Source organism: Mustela nivalis, assembly GCF_964662115.1.
Source record: "Mustela nivalis genome assembly, contig: HAP1_SCAFFOLD_1953, whole genome shotgun sequence".
Classification (NCBI taxonomy): Eukaryota; Metazoa; Chordata; class Mammalia; order Carnivora; family Mustelidae; genus Mustela; species Mustela nivalis.
The window spans coordinates 46846-66358 of record NW_028134711.1 but is presented as its reverse complement, the minus strand read 5'-3'; the positions used below and the strand labels follow the sequence as shown (position 1 = coordinate 66358).

Here is a 19513-nt window from a genome sequence, read left to right as displayed (position 1 = left end):
CCAAAAAAAAAAAAGAAAAGAAAAAAGAAAGCTTGTATTTGGGCAGCCTGGAGCATGTAAAACCCATAATGCTGATTTCCACATAAAAAGTCTGCTTAAAAGTTAATTAGCTGCCGAGAAACATAGCTTAAAATATTATATAAACTTTCATTACACACATGGTCCAGAAATATTTTCCTTTATTAAAGATTTTTGCATATCATACATTTAATAGGAAACAATTAAAATGTTGTGTAAACATCCAGTAAATAAATTTTTACTATTTATCTTTCAGATGCTATACTTTTGCTTCAGAAACTCTGAGTACTCTCTGTATGCTTTCGTTAAGTCGTCACAATCTGTATGTCTTTCAAAAGTAGATTCTAAAGAGGTGGCCTCACCAGGTAAGCCTAATCCAAATTCAGTAGCAGCTGAAAAGAAAAAGAATTACAGTCTTTATCTATAATAATTCATTTTTAATTAAAAGTCACTAAAAAAACAAAGTTGAAGCCTAATGAGTGTTATGAAGAATGAAATATGTCTAATACAACTACAATATAAAATACAAGATCACTTTTATTTTTATTTTCTCCTGCGTACTTTTTTTCATAATTTTTTCAGCATAACAGTATTTATTTTTTTAAAAAGATTTTATTTATTTATTTGACAGAGAGAAATCACAAGTAGGCAGAGAAGCAGGCAGAGAGAGAGAGAGGAGGAAGCAGGCTCCTTGCTGAGCAGAGAGCCCGATGCGGGACTCAATCCCAGGACCCTGAGATCATGACCTGAGCCGAAGTTCCCAGCTTAACCTACTGAGCCACCCAAGGCACCCAAGTATTCATTGTTTTTGCACCACATCCAGTGCTCCATGCAATCTGTGCCCTCTCCAATACCCACCACCTGGTTCCCCCAACCTCCCAACCCCAACCCTTCAAAACCCTCGGATAGTTTTTCAAAGTCCATAGTCTATCATGGTTCACCTCCCCTCCCAATTTCCCTCAACTCTCTTCTCCTCTCCATCTCCCCTTGTCCTCCATGCTATTTGTTATGCTCCACAAATAAGTGAAACCATATGATAATTGACTCTCTCTGCTTGACTTATTTCACTCAGCATAATCTCTTCCAGTCCCGTCCATGTTGCTACAAAAGTTGGGTATTCATCTTTTCTGATGGAGGCATAATACTGCATAGTGTATATGGACCACATCTTCTTTATCCATTCTTCCGTTGAAAGGCATCTTGGTTCTTTCCACAGTTTGGCGACCGTGGCCATTGCTGCTAGAAACATTGGTGCACAGATGGCCCTTCTTTTCACGACATCTGTATCTTTGGGGTAAATACCCAGCAGTGCAATTGCAGGGTCATTTTTTAATTGCAGGGTTATTTTTAATTTGAGGAATCTCCACACTGTTCTCCAAAATGACTGCACCAACTTGCATTCCCACCAGCAGTGTAGGAGGGTTCCCCTTTCTCCACATCCCCTCCAACACATGTTGTTTCCTCTCTAGTTAATTTTGGCCATTCTAACTGGTGTAAGGTGGTATCTCAATGTGGTTTTAATTTGAATCTCCCTGATGGCTAGTGATGATGAACATTTTTTCATGTGTCTGATAGTGATTTGTATGTCTTCATTGCAGAAGTGTCTGTTTATATCTTCTGCCCATTTTTTCATATGATTGTTTGTTTTGTGTGTGTTGAGTTTGAGTTCTTTATAGATCCTGGATATCAACTTTTTGTCTGTACTGTCATTTGCAAATATGTTCTTCCATTCCGAGAACCCTCTTTGTTTTGTTGAGTGTTTCCTTTGCTGTGCAGAATCTTTTGATCTTGACGAAGTCCCAAAACTTCATCTTCACTTTTGTTTCCTTTGCCCTTGGAGACTTATCTTGAAAGAAGTTTCTGTGGCTGATATCGAAGAGGTTTCTGCGTATGTTCTCCTCTAGGAATTCTGATGTATTCCTGTCTCACGTTGGGGTCTTTTATCCTTTTTAAGTTTATTTTTGTGTACGGTGTAAGAGAATGGTCGAGTTTCATTCTTCTACATATTGCTTCCCAGGTTCCCCAGCACCATTTATTGAAGAGACTGTCTTCTTCCCACTGGATACTTTTTCATTCTTTGTCGAAGATCATTTGACCAAAGAATTGAGGGTCCATATCTGGGCTCTCTACTCTGTTCCACTGGTCTATGTGTCTGTTTTTATGCCAGAACCATGCTGTCTTGGTGATCACAGCTTTGTAGTAAAGCTTGAAATCAGGTAATGTGATGCCCCCAGTTTTATTTTTGTTTTTCAACATTTCCTTAGCGATTCAGGGTCTTTTCTGATTCCATACAAATTTTCGGATTATTTGCTCCAGCTCTTTGAAAAATACTGGTGGAATTTTGATCGGAATGGCATTACAAGTATAGATTGGTCTAGGCAGTATAGACATTTTAACAATGTTTATTCTTCTGATCCAAGAGCATGGAATGGTCTTCCATCTTTTTATGTCTTCTTCGAGTTTTTTCATGAGTCTTCTGTAGTTCCTCGAGTACAGATCCTTTACCTCTTTGCTTAGGTTTATTCCCAGGTATCTTATGGTTCTTGGTGCTATAGTAAATGGAATCGATTCTCTAATTTTTCTTCCTGTATTTTCATTGTTAGTGTATAAGAAAGCCACTGATTTCTGTACATTGACTTTGTATCCTGCCACATTGCTGAATTGTTGTATGAGTTCAAGTAGTTTGGGGGTGGTGCCTTTTGGGTTTTCCATATAAAGAGTCTTGTCATTTGCAAAGAGAGAGAGAGTTTGACTTCTTCATTGCCAATTTGGATGCATTTTTTTTTTTCTCTTTCTTGTCCGATTGCTGTTGCTAGGACTTCTAATACTATGTTGAACATGAGTGGTGAGAGTGGGCATCCTTGTTGTGTTCCTGATCTCAAAGGGAAGGCTGCAAGCTTTTTCCCATTGAGGATGATATTTGCTGTGGGTCTTTCATAGGTAGATTTGATGAAGTTCAGGAATGTTCCCTCTATCCCTATACTTTGAAGCATTTTAATCAGGAACGGATGCTGGATTTTGTCAAATGCTTTTTCTGCATCAATTGGGAGGACCTTGTGGTTCTTCTCTTTTCTCTTATTAATTTGTTCTATCACATTGATTGATTTGAGAATGTTGAACCATCCTTGTAGCCGAGGTATGAATCCCACCTGGTCATGGTGGATAATCTTTTTAATGTGCTGTTGGATCCTTGTTGAGAATGTTGTTGAGAAATTCTCCTTTTTGGTAGGGTCTTTGCCTGGTTTGGGGATCAAGGTAATGCTGGCTTCATAGAAAGAGTCTGGAAATTTCCCTTCTGCTTCAATTTTTTCAAACAGCTTCAGAAGAATAGGTGTTATTTCTTCTTTGAAAGTTTGGTAGAATTCCCCAGGGAATCTGTCAGGTCCTGGGCTCTTGTTTTTTGGGAGGTTTTTGATCACTGCTTCAATCTCATTACTAGATATTGGTCTGTTCAGGTTCTCAATTTCTTCCTGGTTCAATTTTGGGAGTTTATATTTTTCTAGGAATGCATCCATTTCATCTAGGTTGCTTAGGTTATTGGCATATAACTGTTGCTAATAACTTCTGAAGATTGTTTCTACTTTCTTGGTATTCATTGTGATCTCTCCCTTTTCATTCATAATTTTATGAATTTGAGCTTTCTCTCTTTTATTTTGGATTAGTGTGGCCAGTGGTTTATTGATCTTATTGACTCTTTCAAAAAAAACAGCTTCTAGTTTCATTGATACTTTCTACTGCATCTCTGGTTTCTACCTCAGTGATTTTAGCTCTAATCTTGATGATTTCCCTTCTTTTGTGTGGAGTTGGTTTAATTTGTTGTTGATTCTCCAGTTCTTTGAGGTGTAGAGACAGCTGCTGTGTTCTGGATTTTTCAATTTTTTTGAGGGAGGCTTGGATGGCTATGTATTTCCCCCTTAGGACCTCCTTTGCTGTATCCCATAGGTTTTGGAGTGAAGTGTCTTCATTCTCATTGGTTTCCATGAATTGTTTCAGTTCTTCTTTGATCTCCTAGTTGATCCAAGCATTCTTAAGCAAGGTGGTCTTTAGCTTCCAGGTGTTTGAGTTCCTTCGGAACTTTTCCTTGTGATTGAGCTCCAGTTTCAAAGCATTGTGATCTGAGAATGTTCAGGGAATCATCTCAGTCTTTTGGTATCGGTTGAATCCTGATTTGTGACCCAGTATGTGGTTTATTCTGGAGAAGGTTCCATGTGCACTTGAGAAGAATGTGTATTCTGTTGTTTTAGGGTGGAATGTTTTGTATATATCTATGAGGTCTATCTGGTCCAATGTGTCATTCAATGCTCTTTTTTCTTTAATGATTTTCCACTTTGATGATCTATTTCTGAGAGAGGCATGTTAAGATCTCCTACGATTAGTGTATTCATATCAATGACTATCTTGATTAACAGTTTTCTTATGTAATTGGCTGCTCTCGTGTTGGGGACATAGATATTTCCAATTGTTAGATCATCTTGGTGGATACTCCATTTAGAATGATGTAGTGTCCCTCTGTATCTCTGACTACAGTCTTTAGTTTAAAATCTAATTTGTCTTATATGAGAATCACTACCCCGGCCTTCTTTTGAGGCCCATTGGCATGTAAGATGCCTCTCCATCCCTTCATTTTCAGTCTGGGTGTATCTTCAGGTTCAAAATGGGTCTCTTGTAGACAACATATGGATGGGTCCTGTTGTTTTATCCAATCTGCAACCCTGTGTCATTTTATGGGTGCATTTAGGCCATTCACATTGAGAGTGATTATTCATAGATACATTTTTATTGACATTGTGTTACCTTTGAAGCCTTTCTTTCTGTAGATTGTCTCTATATTTCTGTTCAATGCTATTCTTAGGTTCATTCTGCTTTTACAGAACCCCCTTAATATTTCCTGCAGTGTTGGCTTGGTGGTTGCATAGTCTTTTAAGACTTGCCGGTCTTGGAAACTATTTATCTCTCCATCCATTTTGAATGTCACTCTTGCTGGATAAAGTATACTTGGCTGCATGTTCTTCTCACTTAGTGCCCTGAATATATCTTTCCAGACCTTTCTGGCTTGCCAGGTCTCTGTGGACAGGTCTGACGTTTTCTGATGGGCTTTCCTTTGTACGTAAGGAGCCTTTTTGACCTAGCGGCTTTCTAGAGATTATATCTACATTTATGATTCCTCTATTTGACTATCAGGTGCCTTGATGTTTTTCTGGAATCTATAGTCGGGTGGAGACCGTTCAGCCTCTAGTACATGAATGCTGGTTCCATTAGCATGATTGGGAAAATTTTGATGAAGAACTTGTTCCACTATATCTTCCAGAATTCTTTCTTTCTCCTCCCCTTCAGGGATTCCAATAATTCTGACATTGAAATGTTTCATGGCATCCTTTATTTCCCTGATTCTGTTTTCATAGCTTCTAAGCTGTTTGTTCCAGGCTTCCTCCTGACTCTTTAAGTTTGTCCTCCAGATCACTAATTCTGTCTTCTGTCTCAGTTACCCTAGCTTTAGAGAGAATTTAGATTAGATTGGAACTCATTGAGAGCATTGTGAAGCTCATTCCTGGTAGCTTTCAGCTCTTCCCTAACATTAAAAACATGATCTCTCTTTGCTTTCAATTCAGCCCTAATCGGTTCCATTTGATCATTCATGGCTTTCTCCAACCTAACTATGCCTGGATAATTGTTAGCCTAAATTCTCTTTCTGACATATTGTCTATGTTGATAGCTGTTAGCTCTGTTGCAAAAGGCTCATCCTCTGTATTTTTCTTCTGTTGGGCATTCCTCCTCCTAGTCATCTTGGTGAGAGATGGCTGAATGGATGTAGCTGGATGTATCGACCGTGGTGCAGTCAAGGTGCACCCGGGAACGCTTCTGAGCAATCAGGATTCCCCACCCAAATGAGAGAAAAAAGAAAAGAAAAGAAAAGAAAGAGAGAGAAAGAGAGACAGGGAAGAAAGGGAAGATAAAAGAGAAGGTTCAGCCCAAATGGGCCCCAAGGTAAGATTGATGAAGTATACAAACAAAAACAGATAAACAAAAAGACTGCCCACTAGCGTCTTCTGCTCCGGTAGAGATCCAGATGTGTATAATTCTGATATAGGCTGATTTTGTGGGTGATTGGAGTTCTTTGGAAGGTAATCAGCTCACTTTAGGATACAGGTTGAAAGGGCGCCTACTCCTACTTCCCAGCCATCCTGCTTACCTCATTCATCTATTCTTATCTCTGTGGTCAAGTATGGCAGGGCCCATTGGATTTTTATGGTCACGACCAGCAGAAAAGTCTCCTGTCTTTAGGAAGAGAGGGGAACCTTCCAGACCAACAAGCCACCTGATTGCTTCTACAAGATCACTTTTAAATATATTTTGCTCATGGTTGCCCACTGAGGTAATAGCTATTGTGGATAAATATCAGAGCTTCTGTTTTTCTCATTACAAGATGATAACAGAGCAGATCATATAGGACAGACTGAAAAATCAAGCAGGCAAGTTTCAGCGTTGAACATAAGAACTCACAGAAGGAAAATCCTAGTTTTCTATCAATATTGTCTGCTTTTTGGTGGAGGGGATATGTAAGCTGATACCTGAAGGACAGGGAAGAAGCATGTAGGTAGAGGGAAGATGCATATACAAAGAATGTACACAGAGAGTGAGAAAGAACACTTGTGGAACTGCAAGTAGTTGATGCTGAAGAGGTGGGAGAGCAAAGCTGCAGAGTAGGGTAAATGTTAGAAATAGAGAAGGCTGAAAAATCTGGCAAGAACCAAACTGATTTGGGTGTTTTTATTCCATGTATGGAGCTTGGAATTTTACCCAATGGCAAATGATAAATCAATGACAAAATCAATGACTGAAGATTTAAATGTCACCTGTCAAGTGACAGCTATTTGAACTATAATTGCTTAACTATTACCTAAGACAAGACTTCTTTTTTTGGGGGGGGGGAGGATGTTTATATCATTAGCAGAAACAAGGATTTGAGAAAGCCCACATATTTAGGTTTACAGTTCCAGAGGGATGGCCAAAGTGAAGGAAGATTACAGCTTGAAATAACAGATAAATAGGCATTTGGAGATTTTTTTTTTAAGTCTGAAACAATGACTAAATGAGGAATAAATATATATCTCATTATGTTTATGTTTTACATTTTATTAGATATATATTAAAAATTTTAACATAGTACCATTATCCAAACAATAGAAAACAATGCCATTTAGTATTCATAGTTTACTTCAGAAATCAATGACCACCTTAATTCAGAAATTTGGCAACATACCTTCCTTTGCTGCTCTAGTTAGAGTTTCGTCAAACTCCTGCAGCGCCTGAAATTAGTCAAATATTATTTATAATGTTCAAGTTAAACAAGAGACTTTACTGTAGGAATTATATATATCTTATGAAATGTGAACTTAAAATAACACTATTATGTCCTCCATGTTGTTATGCTCCACAAATAAGTGAAACCATATGATAATGGACTCTCAAGAGGAAAAGGGAGTTGAGGGAAATTGGAAGGGGAGATGAACCATGAGAGACTATGGACTCTGAAAAACAATGACAGTTTTGAAGGGGCTGGGGGTGGTAGGTTGGGGGAGCCAGGTGGTGGGTATTATGGAGGGCATGGATTGCATGGAGCACTGGGTATGGTGAATAAACAATGAATTCTGTTACACTGAAAAGAAATTAATTAAAAAAAATTTAATATAAAAAAAACCACTACTAGAGACTAAGTTAGGGATTGCTTAAATAGAAAGATAATCACATAAATAAAATAAACCCCTACGTTTTTTAATCTTAGGTAACAGAAGAAATACAGGTAATGCTATTTAGATAAATCTGATAAAAAGTACAATTAATACTGGTCTATTAAATATACAAAATTTCTGGAAGTGGAGGAATATGGCAGAGGCGTAGGGGACCATAGTTTTGTCCAGTCCCTGGAATTCAGCTAGAGTTTTCAAATCATTCTGAACACCTGTGAACTCAACCTGAGATCTAAGAAAAGAACTGTTATAATTCTACAAATAGAAAAGTGACCATGTTCTGCAAGGTAGGAGGTGTGGCATGGAGAAGTGAATCCAAGGTGATACATGGGAAGCTAAACTGTTGGTGGGGTGGGGTGCATAAACCGCTTATCAGAAAGTGATATAGCAGTGGCATGCAAACTGAAACTTTTATAAGTCTAATCTGATGAGAGACATCCCTGTTTGAAAAGCACTCAGGTGGAGAAGTAGGTCGGAATCCTTGGTAGAACTGCCTGATCTCAGGATCCCTGGGGTCACAGAAAGAATGGGGTGCCTGAGTATGGGAGAGTTCCCAGGTGTTTTAGCAGGGAAGCCAGATGCAATCAAAGAGCAGAGGAGGGGGCTTTCAGCTCAGTGTTGCCATTAACCACAAACCACATCCCGTTGGGTAACTGCTCTTAGGGTAAGGGCCCAACACACAGAAAAGCCAGGGCAAGACCTCCCTCCCTTCCCCTCTAGGAGCAGCATGAAGGCTTGCCACAGGAGACTGAAAAGTTTGGAAACTCCAAAGGGGGTAGCATGGCTGAGATAAAAATGTTCAAAGGTTGAGCATGCAGAGAGTGAATACAGAAATCAGGGAGACAAGAGTGATTGACAGATTTTCTGTGAGGGCACCCTGAAGAGTGGAGTGTGCCCACTTTCAGCTCTAGGGCTGGACACTGGGAGGCTCACATTTTCATTCTAATCCTCTCAAGTGGTGTGGAAAACCATCAGAGAACAAAAGCCACAAAGAGGAATCTGGAAGCCCTTACTTAGCCTGCCCCCTGGCAAGGGCAGTGCAATACCACCAGGGTGAAGACCTCCAAGAATCAGCTAAAGTTCAAAGGCTCCTCCCCCAGAAAATCAGCAAGAACTTAGCGCTAGGATCAACTTTAACCAATCATAGAGAACTCCAAAACTCTAGTGCTGGGGGAAAATACTATATAGGACTCATGGCTCCTTAATCTTTCTAGTTTAATTTTCTTTTTTTTTTTCCATTTCAACTAATTTCTCATTTTATCAACTCGGGTTTTTAAATTTTTTTATTTCAATTTTTATAGTTACATTCTATCCTTTCATAGTGTTTAACTTTATTTTTGATTATATATATTTTTTTCTTTCTTTACAATTTTGGGATGTAGTTTCCTCCAGCAAACAGACTAAAATATACACAGAATCTAGTGTATTGTTCTGTTCTCATCACCTGATTATATTCTCTCTCTTTTTTAATTTTTATTTTATTTATTTATTTATTTTGGTTTCTGGTCTCTTCTGATTGGTAAAATTTTATTTCTCTGGGGTTGTTGTTATTTTAGTATTTTGTTCTCTCGTTTTCTGTTCTTCTCTAGACAGAATGACTAAATGGAAAAACTCACCTGAAATAAGAGAACAGGAGGTACTACTGACTGTCAGGGACCTAATCAGTATGGATATAAGTAAGATGACAGAATTAGAACATGGAATAACAACTATGAAAATACTAGCTGGGCTTGAACAAAGCACAAAAGACACTGGAGAATCCCTTTCTGCAGAAATAAAAGAACATAAATATTACCAAGCTGAAATCAAAAGGTTATTGAGGAGATGCAATAAAAAAATGGAGGCTCTGCCTCCAGAAACAGTATGGAGTTTCCTCAAGAAGTTAAAAATATGACCCAGTAATTGTACTGCAAGGTATTTACCCCAAAGATGCAAACATACTGATCTGAAGGGGCACCTGGACACCAATGTTTATAGAAGCAATCTCCACAATAGCCAAACTGTGGAAAGAACCCAAATGTCCATCAACAGAGGAATGGATAAAGAAGATGTGGTGTATATATAAATACAATGGAATATTACAAAGCCATCAAAAAGGATGAACTCTTACAATTTACATTGATGTAGATGGAAATGTAGGTCACTATACTGAGAGAAATAAGTCAATAACAGAAAGACAATTATCTTATTGTTTCATACATATGGGGAATATAAGAAACAGTGCATAGAATCATAAGGGAAGGGAGGGAACACTAAATAGAAGAAATCAAAGAGGGAGACAAATCATGAGAGTCTCAACTATAGGAAAATAAAACAGATGTTTGCTGAAGAGGAGGTAGGATGGGGTAGGTAATTGGGTGATGGGCATGAAAGAGGGCAGGTGATGTGTAAAGCACTGGGTATTATATACAACTGATGGTTAACTGAACATTATATCTGAAACTGATATATCATGTATCAGCTAACTGAATAGAAATTTTAAAAATTCATCACATACATAATGGGTAATGGTGAAATAAAACACTTCTTATCTTTTATAGACTTACTGAGCTATAATTAACTAATAAATATTAACTATTTCAAATTTAAAAAATTGGAGGCTCTAACGGGTAGGATAAACGAAACAGAAAGAACTAGTGAGATAGAAAACAAAATGATGAAGAATAAAGAAGTTGATAAAAAAAGATAGATAAACAATTACTGGATCACGAGGGGAGAATTCAAGAAATAAGTGACACCATAAACCAAAACAATATTAGAATAACTGGGATCCCAGAAGAGGAGGAAAGGAGGTGTGGCAGAAGGTATATCAGAGAAATTATAGCAGAGAACCTCCATAATCCAGGGAAGGAAAAAGGCATTCAAATCCAGGAGGCACAGAGAACCTCCTTCAACATCAATAAGAATAGGCCAACACTTCGACATATAGTAGTGAAGCTTGCAAATTTCAGAGACAAAGAGAAAATCCAGAAAGCAGCTCAGGACATGCCAGAAAAGACTGGCAAGGTATAGTCAGGGTGCTAAACCAGAACAATATGCAGCCAAGAATACTTTATTCAGCAAGGTTCTCATTCAAAATAGAAGGAAAGATAAAGAGTTGCCAGGACAAACAGAAACTAAAAAAACTGTGACCACCAAACCAGCCCTGCAAGAAATAGTAATGGGGATCCTTTAAGCAAAGCGAGAGCCTCAAAGTGAGATACACTAGAAAGGAAACAATCTACAGAAACAATGACATTACAGGTAATACAATGGCAACTCAATTCATATCTTTCGATAATACCCTGAAAATTAATGGGCCACATTCCCCAATCAAAAGACATAGGGTATCAGATTGGATAAAAAAAAGCAAGACCCATCAATATGCTATCTGCGAGAGATTCATTTTAGACCCAAGGACACCTCCAGATTGAAAGCGAGGGGGTGGAAAACAATTTACCATGCTAGTTGACATCAAAAGAAAGCCAGGGTGGCAATCCTTCTATCAGATAAATTAGATTTTAAGCCGAAGGACATCATAAGAGATTTGGAAAGACACTATCATAATTAAAGGATCTCTCCAAAAAGAAGATCTAACGATTGTCAAGAGTTTTTGCTCCTAACATAGGAGCAGCCAATTACATAAGCCAACTAATAACAAAATTAAAGAAACACATTGAGCATGATTCAATAAATAGGGGACTTCTACACCTCACTCACTGCAATGGACAGGTCATCTAAGCAGAAGATAAACAAGGACACAAGGGGTTCGAATGACACATTGGACCAGATGGACTTCACAGATAAATTCAGAGCACTCTATCCCAAAGCCACAGAATACATATTCTCCAGTGCACAGGGAACTTTCTTTAGTAGAGATCACATATTGGGTCACAAATCAGGTCTCAACCAGTACCAAAAGTTTGGGATCATTCCCTGCATATTTCCAGAACACAGTCGCTTCAAGCTTGACTCAATCACAAGAGGAAATTTGGGAAGAACTCAAATACACAGAGGTTAAAGTGCATCCGACTAAAGAATGAATGGGTCAACCAGGAAGTTAAAGAACAAGTAAAAGAATTCATGGAACAAAGGAATTTGAAAACACAACCATTCAAAATCTTTGGGATGCAGCCAAGGAAGTCCTGACGAGGGAAGTATAGAGCAATACAAGCCTTCTCAAGAAATAAGAAAGGTCATAAATATACAACCTAACCTTCCCCCTAAAGGACCTGGAGAAACAACAGCAAAGAAAGCCTAAATCCCGCAGGAGAGGCGAATTAATAATAACCAGAGCAGAAATCAATGAAAAAGAAACGGAAAGTACAGTAGAACACAGCAACACTAGGAGCTGGCTCTTTGAAAGAATAGGATCAATAAACCCCTGCCCAGACTTTTCAAAAAGAAAAGAGAAAGTACCCAAATTAACAAAATCACAAATGAAAGAAGAGAGATCACAACCAACACCAAGGAAACACAATTTTGAGAACGTATAATGAACAACTATTTGCCAACAAATTAGGCAATCTGGAAGAAAGAGTAACAGAAAAACCTGAACAGACCCATAACCAGCAAGGAAACTGAAGCAGTCATCAAAAATCTCCCAACAAAGAAAACTCCAGGGACAGATGGCTTCCCTGGAGAGTTCGACCAAACATTTAAAGAGGAATGAACACCTATTCTTCTGAAGCTGTCTCAAAAAATAAAAATGGACAGAAAACTTCTAAACTCTATGAGGCCAGCATTACCTTGATCCCAAAACCACACAAAGACCCCACCAAAAAGGAGAATTACAAACCAATACTGCTGATGAACACAGATGCAAAAATTCTCACCAAGATACTAGCCAACAGGATCCAACAGTACATTAAAAGGATTATTCACCATGAATAAGTGGGATTTGTTCCTGGTCTGCAAGGGTGGTTCAACATCCACAACTCAATCAATGTGACACAATATGTTAATAAAAGAAAGAACAAGAACCATATGATACTCTCAATAGTGGCAGAAAAACCACGTGACAAAGTACAGCATCCCTTCTTGATTAAAACTCTTCATGGTGCAGGGATAGAGGGAACATACCTCAACATCATAAAGCCATCTACAAATAGCCCACAGCGAGTATTGTTTTTCAATGGGGAAAAACTGAGAGCTTCACTCCTAAGGTCAGGAACACGGCATAAATGGCTACTCTCACCACTGTTGTTCAGCATAGTACTAGAGGCCCTAGCCTCAGCAATCATACAACAAAAAGAAATAAAGGCATCTGGATCAGCAAGAAGTCAAACTCTCACTCTTTGCAGATGATGTGATACTCTATGTAGAAAACCCAAAAGACTCCACCCTAAAATTGTTAGAAGTCCTACAGAAATTCAGCAAAGTGGCAGGATATAAAATTAATGCACAGAAATCAGTTATATTTCTATACACCAACAATGAGATAGAAGAAAGAGAAATTAAGCAGTCAAAGCCATTTACAATTGCACCAAAAACCATTAAGATACCTAGGAATAAACCCAACCAAAGAGGCAAGGGATCGGTACTTGCCTCTTCGATAAACTATCAAACACTCACGAGAGAAACCGAGGAAGACACAAAGAAATGGAAAAACCTTCCATGCTCATGGATTGGAAGAACAAATTCTGTTAAAATGTCTATGCTTCCCAGAGCAATCTATACGTTCAACACAATCCCTATCAGAATACCATCAGCATTTTTTTCAGAACTGGTACAAATAATCCTAAGATTTGTATGGAACCAGGAAACACGTCAAATAGCCAAAGGAATGTCAAAAAAGGAAACCAAAGCTGGTGGCATCACAATTCCGGACTTCAAGCTCTATGACAAAGCTGTCATCATCAAGACAGTATGGTATAGGCACAAAAACAGACACACAGGTCAATGGAACAGAATAGAGAGCCCAGAAATGGACCCTCAACTCTATGGTCAACTAATCTGTGACAAAGCAGGAAAGAATGTCCAATGGAACAAAAGACAGTCATTCCAACAAATGGTGTTGGGAAAACTGGACAACCACAAGTAGAAGAATGAAACTGGACCATCTTCTTACACCACACACAAAAATAAGATTCAAAATGAATGTAAGACCTACATGTGAGACAGGAGTTGGGGTAAATTGGAAGGGGAGGTGAATCATGAGAGACTATGGACTCTGAAAAACAATCTGAGGGGTTTGAAGTGGCGGGGATGTGGGAGGTTGGGGTAACAGGTGTTGGGTATTATAGAGGGTACGGATTGCATGGAGCACTGGGTGTGGTGGAAAAAATAATGAATACTGTTTTTCTGAAAATAAATAAATTGAAAAAATTTAAAAAAAATCCTAAAAGAGAACACAGGTTGTATTCTCTCTGACTCTGGCCAAAGCAACTTCTTGCTACAAACATCTCCAAAGGCAAGGGAAACAAAGACTTCATCAAGATAAAAAGGTTTTGCATAGCAAAGGAAGCACCTGACAACATAAAAAGATGACGTACAGAATGGAAAATGATATTTGCAATTGAACATATTAGATAAGGGGCTAGTATCCAAAATCCATAAAGAACTTATCAAACTCAACACCCGAAAAACAAACAATCCAGTCAAGAAATTGGTAGAAGAAATGAACAGACATTTCTCCAAAGAAGACACACAAATGGGCAACAGACATGAAAAAAATGCTCAACATCACTTGGCATCAGGGAAATTAATACAAATTAAAAGCACAATGAGATATTATCTCACACCTGTCAGAATGGCTAAAATGAACAAGTCAGGAAACAACAGATGTTGTCAAGCATGCAGAGAAAGCAGAAACCGCTTACACTGTTGGTAGGAATATAAGCTGATACAGCCACTCTGGAAAACAGTATGGTGGATCCTCAAAGAGCTGAAAATAGAGATACCCAACGACACAGCAATTGCACTACTATGGGTTGATCTCAAAGATATAAATATATTGATCCAAAGGGGCACCTGAACACCAATGTTTATGCCAGCAATTTTATTTATTTATTTATTTATTTATTTATTTATTTGAGACAAAATGAGAGATAGAGAGCATGAGTTGGGGAAGAGGCAGAGGGGGAGAAAGTAGCAGACTCCCCACTTAGCAGACAGCCTGAAGTGGGGCTCTATCCCAGGACCAAGGAATCATGAGCTAAGCTGAAGGCAGTCACTTAACCAGGTAAGCCACCCACGCACCACTTGGTACCCTACATTAGACCACATCTTGGGCATTCAGAGAGAGGATACCTTTCATGAGTAAGAAAATTCTAAATGGGAATACTTATAATATACAGCTGACTCTTGACCAATATGGGTTTGAATGGTGCAGGTCTACTTACACATGGACTTTTTTGATACTGTATTTTAGTGTATTTTCTCTTATGTTTTTCTCATTAACATTTTTTCTCTAGCTTTATTGTGAGAATATAGTATATAATATATGTAAAGTACAAAACCTGTGTTAATGAACTATTTATGTTATAAGTAAGGCTTCCAGTCACCAGTAGGCTATTAGTAGTTTAGTTTTTTAGATTCCATGCAGAAGCGAAATCATATGGTATAGGCCTTTCTCTGCATTATTTCACTTAGCATAATACTAGGTCTATCAATGTTGTCACAAATGGCAAGATCCCATTCTTTTTTATAGCTGAATATATATATATATATATATATATATATCACATCTTCTTTATTCATCTATTCATCTATTGATGGACACTGAGGTTGCTTCCATACTTTGGTTATTGTAAATAATGTTTCAAAAGACATAGGGGTGCATATAACTTTTCAAATTAGTGTTTTCATTTTCTTTGGGTAAATACCCAGTAGTGGAATTACTGAATTGTACTGCATTTCTATTTTTAATTTTTTGAGGAATCATAACATTTTTTGACAATACCATTCTATTCTGGCCTTATAAATTAATAATCTGACAATATTACTAGACAGCCTTTTAAAACTAATAACTCAATACCACTTGATGGGAAAAACTTTTATTGAAGCAATTTTATAATACCATTAATCAATACTATGTAAAATATAAAATATTTTTATATGACATGACAAGGAATTACCAATGTAATGTTACTATCTTTTCCCCCATAATTTCCTAAATATTTACTTCTGTGACCTTTATTTCCTGGAGAGAACTGTGTTTAGATGTAGAAATAGCTTGAAGTCCACTAATAAGGAGAACGCATTTGCAATTTTATTTATACTTTTCCATTTATCAAAAAATTAGGAGGGTAAGAAAATTATACACAGAAAAACAATGTTCAATGTATCAGCAAATTTTAATTCAAAGAATTATTAACTAGAAGGGTTTTCTCATAACTGTTAGTTTTCAAACTATGGCTCATAGAAATCTTAGGGTCCAATGGGACATAGCAGGATTGAGGGACAAGGAAGTCTATAGGTGTAGTCTCCTTTCTCCTTTAGCTAAACAGGTCTACTTGTCTCTGTTTTATATAATACAGTTTAATGCAAAATGGTTCACCTGCCCTTCCAATTTCCCTCAACACCCTTCTCCTCTCCATCTCCCCTTGTCCTCCATGCTATTTGTTATGCTCCACAACTAAGTGAAACCATATGAAAATTGACTCTCTCTGCTTGACTTATTTCACTCAGCATAATCTCTTCCAGTCCCGTCCATGTTGCTACAAAAGTTGGGTATTCATCCTTCTGATGGAGGCATAATACTCCATAGTGTATATGGACCATGTCTTCCTTATCCATTCATCCATTGAAGGGCATCTTGGTTCTTTCCACAGTTTGGCGACCGTAGCCATTGCTGCTATAAACATTGGGGTGCAGATGGCCCTTCTTTTCACTATATCTCTATCTTTAAGGTAAATACCCAGACTATGGACTCTGAAAATCAATCTGATGGTTTTGAAGGGGCGGGGGGTCGGAGGTTGGGGGAACCAGGTGGTGGGTATTAGAGAGAGCACAGATTTCGTGGAGCATTGGGTGTGGTGCAAAAACAATGAATACTGTTATGCTGAAAATAAATAATTTTTTTTAAAAAGCTAAGTTCTATTCTTTGGGAAAAAAATTTTTCCCCAGGGCACCTGGGTTGCTCAGTGGTTTAAGCTGCTGCCTTCAGCTCAGGTCATGATCTCAGGGTCCTGGGATTAAGTTCTGCATTGGGCTCTCTGCTCGGCAGGGGGCGTGCTTCCCTTCCTCTCTCTCTGCCTGCCTCTGTGCCTACTTGTGATCTCTCTCTGTCAAATAAATAAATAAAATCTTTTAAAAAAAAATTTTCCCCCAGCAGTATAAAAGTCACTAACTTAGTCAAAGTCCCTAATTTTACATAAGAGACAAAAAGGCTTCAGAAAGATTGTAGTTTGCCTGAGGTCAAAAAACCACCTCATTGCAAGCCAGGCATGTGTTTTAGTTCTTACTGAGCCTAGTGTTTTATGAGAGTTCCTTTCTGATATTCAGGAAAAATACATGCATTTTTAACTAGAACTCAAAGAAAATGAATACATAAACCTTTGTCATGTGGTTCAATAAAGTTAAAGCATTAGGCAGAAAACAGCTTTCTAACCATAATTTTTTACAGTCATGAACAGAAATAAAGGAAGGAAGTTACCTTAACTCCTATTAGTAACAGTCAATATATTCAATTTATAAGCATAAATTTTTTTAAAGATTTTTATTTATTTGACACACAGAGAGAGAAATCACAAGTAGGCAGAGAGGCAGGCAGAGAGAGAGGAAGAAGCAGGCTCCCTGCTGAGCAGCGAGCCCAGTGTGGGACTCAATCCCAGGACCCTGGGATCATGACCTGAGTCGAAGGCAGAGGATTAACCCACTGAGACACCCAGGTGCCCTATAAGCACAATTTTTTTTAACTTGAAGGGACACAGAACTTGAAGAAGAAAATCTTTAATTGAACGAAAGAACCTGAAACTGAGGAAATTCTTCCTTGAAAGAATTATTCATTTCCTTCAAATAAAACTTGGTTTATCAAAATCAATCAACAAATGAGTTACCTATGTTGTGAGTTATTTATAGCAAAATTTAAAACACTGAACAGATTTCTCTTTGCCATCTAGCTTCTCCATTAGTTCATATGTACAAAAGACACGATTAACTTTAATTATAAATTAAATCCACTCAGAAATTATAGGTAAACCTTCATTTCCATGTGAGAACACTTCTTTACCTTCTTCATGACAGGAAAGGAGATTTACCTAGTGGGTGAATTTGGGAGAAGGCACTAAGCAATGCTATGTGCTTCCAAATCTCTTCTTTGTAAAACTATGCCTGCCATAGTAACATGAATTGAGGTCTGCTTTCATCTTTGTGGGATGGGCATCAAACATCTGTTCCTTCCATTTACAACTCTGTGTGGAAGTGCCTAATTTGAAATAAAGTATTAGGAAGTTCGCTGTGGCTACATACCTAAGACAGATCCTCCAAGTTGTTACTATGTATTCAAGTCACTAAGCTTGTCTCCAGCTGCCTGACTCCTGTGTTCTCAACTCAGAAAAAGAAGAGCAATGTCATCTGCCACCTACTCCACCATAGTTCCAACAAGAAAAATGATCAGACAATACTTAGAAATGGTTTCTTCTTCCTTGACTTTATACCTAACATTCATTATTCAAAGCAACATACGTTAAAGAGGGAAAAAAGCTGAAAAGAACAATTTAAGAAATAATCAGAAAGTAAGACAAAATGAGGAGATAGAGGAATATGTTCCAAATGAAAGAACAATACAATGCTTCAGAAAAATAACTAATGAAACAGAGATAACTAATATCCCTGATAAAGAGTTCAAAGAAATGGTCATAAAAATGCTCAGCAAACTTTGGAGAATGGATGGATTCAGTGAGAACCTCAACAAAGAGAAAATATAATGAAGAACCAATCAGAGCTGAAAAATACAATAACTGAAAAGAAAAAATACACCAGAGGGAATCAACAGCAGATTAAAAGCTGCAGATGAACAGATCAGTGATCTACGGGACAGGGCAGCAGAAGCCATCCAAGCCAAAAAACAAAAAGACAAGAAAATTTTTAAAATGAGGACAGGTTAAGGGACCTCCTAGGATCAAGCCCCACACCAGGCCCCATGCTCAGGGAGTCTGCTTCTCCCTCTTTCTGTGGCCCTCCCCTCCCATCTGTGTTCTCTCTTGCTTGCTCTCAAAAATAGATTAAAAGAAAGAAAGAATAAAGAAAGACAAAGCCATAACTAGAAATAAGAAAATTATGAAAGAGTTTTATTACTAAAAGCAAACATACAATAAAAGTAATAGATCAGTTTTATAAAGTCGGTATGAATGTTAAAAGACAAAAGTAGTAACAACAATTGTATCTACAGTAATTAGTTCAGAGATACACAAAATAAAAAGATGTAAACTAAGACATCAAATACATAAAACAAGGTGGGGTGGAAAAATGTAGTGTTTTTAAAATGTGTTTGAACTTAAGTAACCATCAACTTAAAGACTTCTATATGCATGGGATGTTATATATGAACTTCATTGTGATCACTAAAGAAAGTCCTCAAATTAGGAGGGATGAGAGCAAGACAATAAGTAAACCAAATGAAAGAACAAGATTGAGGCCTCACTTACCATGAGCCTATGCTACTTTTGTCTACATTAGTAAGACCATGAATATACTTTCAAAACCATAAACCTATGTACATTGATTGAAATGGATATTTTAATAACAATGATACACAATGGAAACCAGCTGCTACTTAGAGACTCCCTATTATTCCCATCTTAGTCATCAGTCATTCAAGTGAT

The 19513-nt window shown here is 37.7% G+C and overlaps 1 protein-coding gene across 1 annotated transcript in view; it reads right to left on the bottom strand.

The window, feature by feature from the left end:
* Positions 1-270: 270 nt before the first annotated feature.
* The window catches only part of LOC309858165 (ankyrin repeat domain-containing protein 26-like), a gene marked incomplete at both ends in the record, with an annotated part of 36886 nt that continues 17643 nt past the window's right edge, over positions 271-19513 (bottom strand). The window contains 2 exons of the mRNA XM_082750855.1: positions 271-410; positions 7280-7325. Of these exons, the coding sequence (XP_082606981.1) occupies positions 271-410; positions 7280-7325 (186 nt within the window). The remainder of the gene's footprint in view (positions 411-7279; positions 7326-19513) is intronic.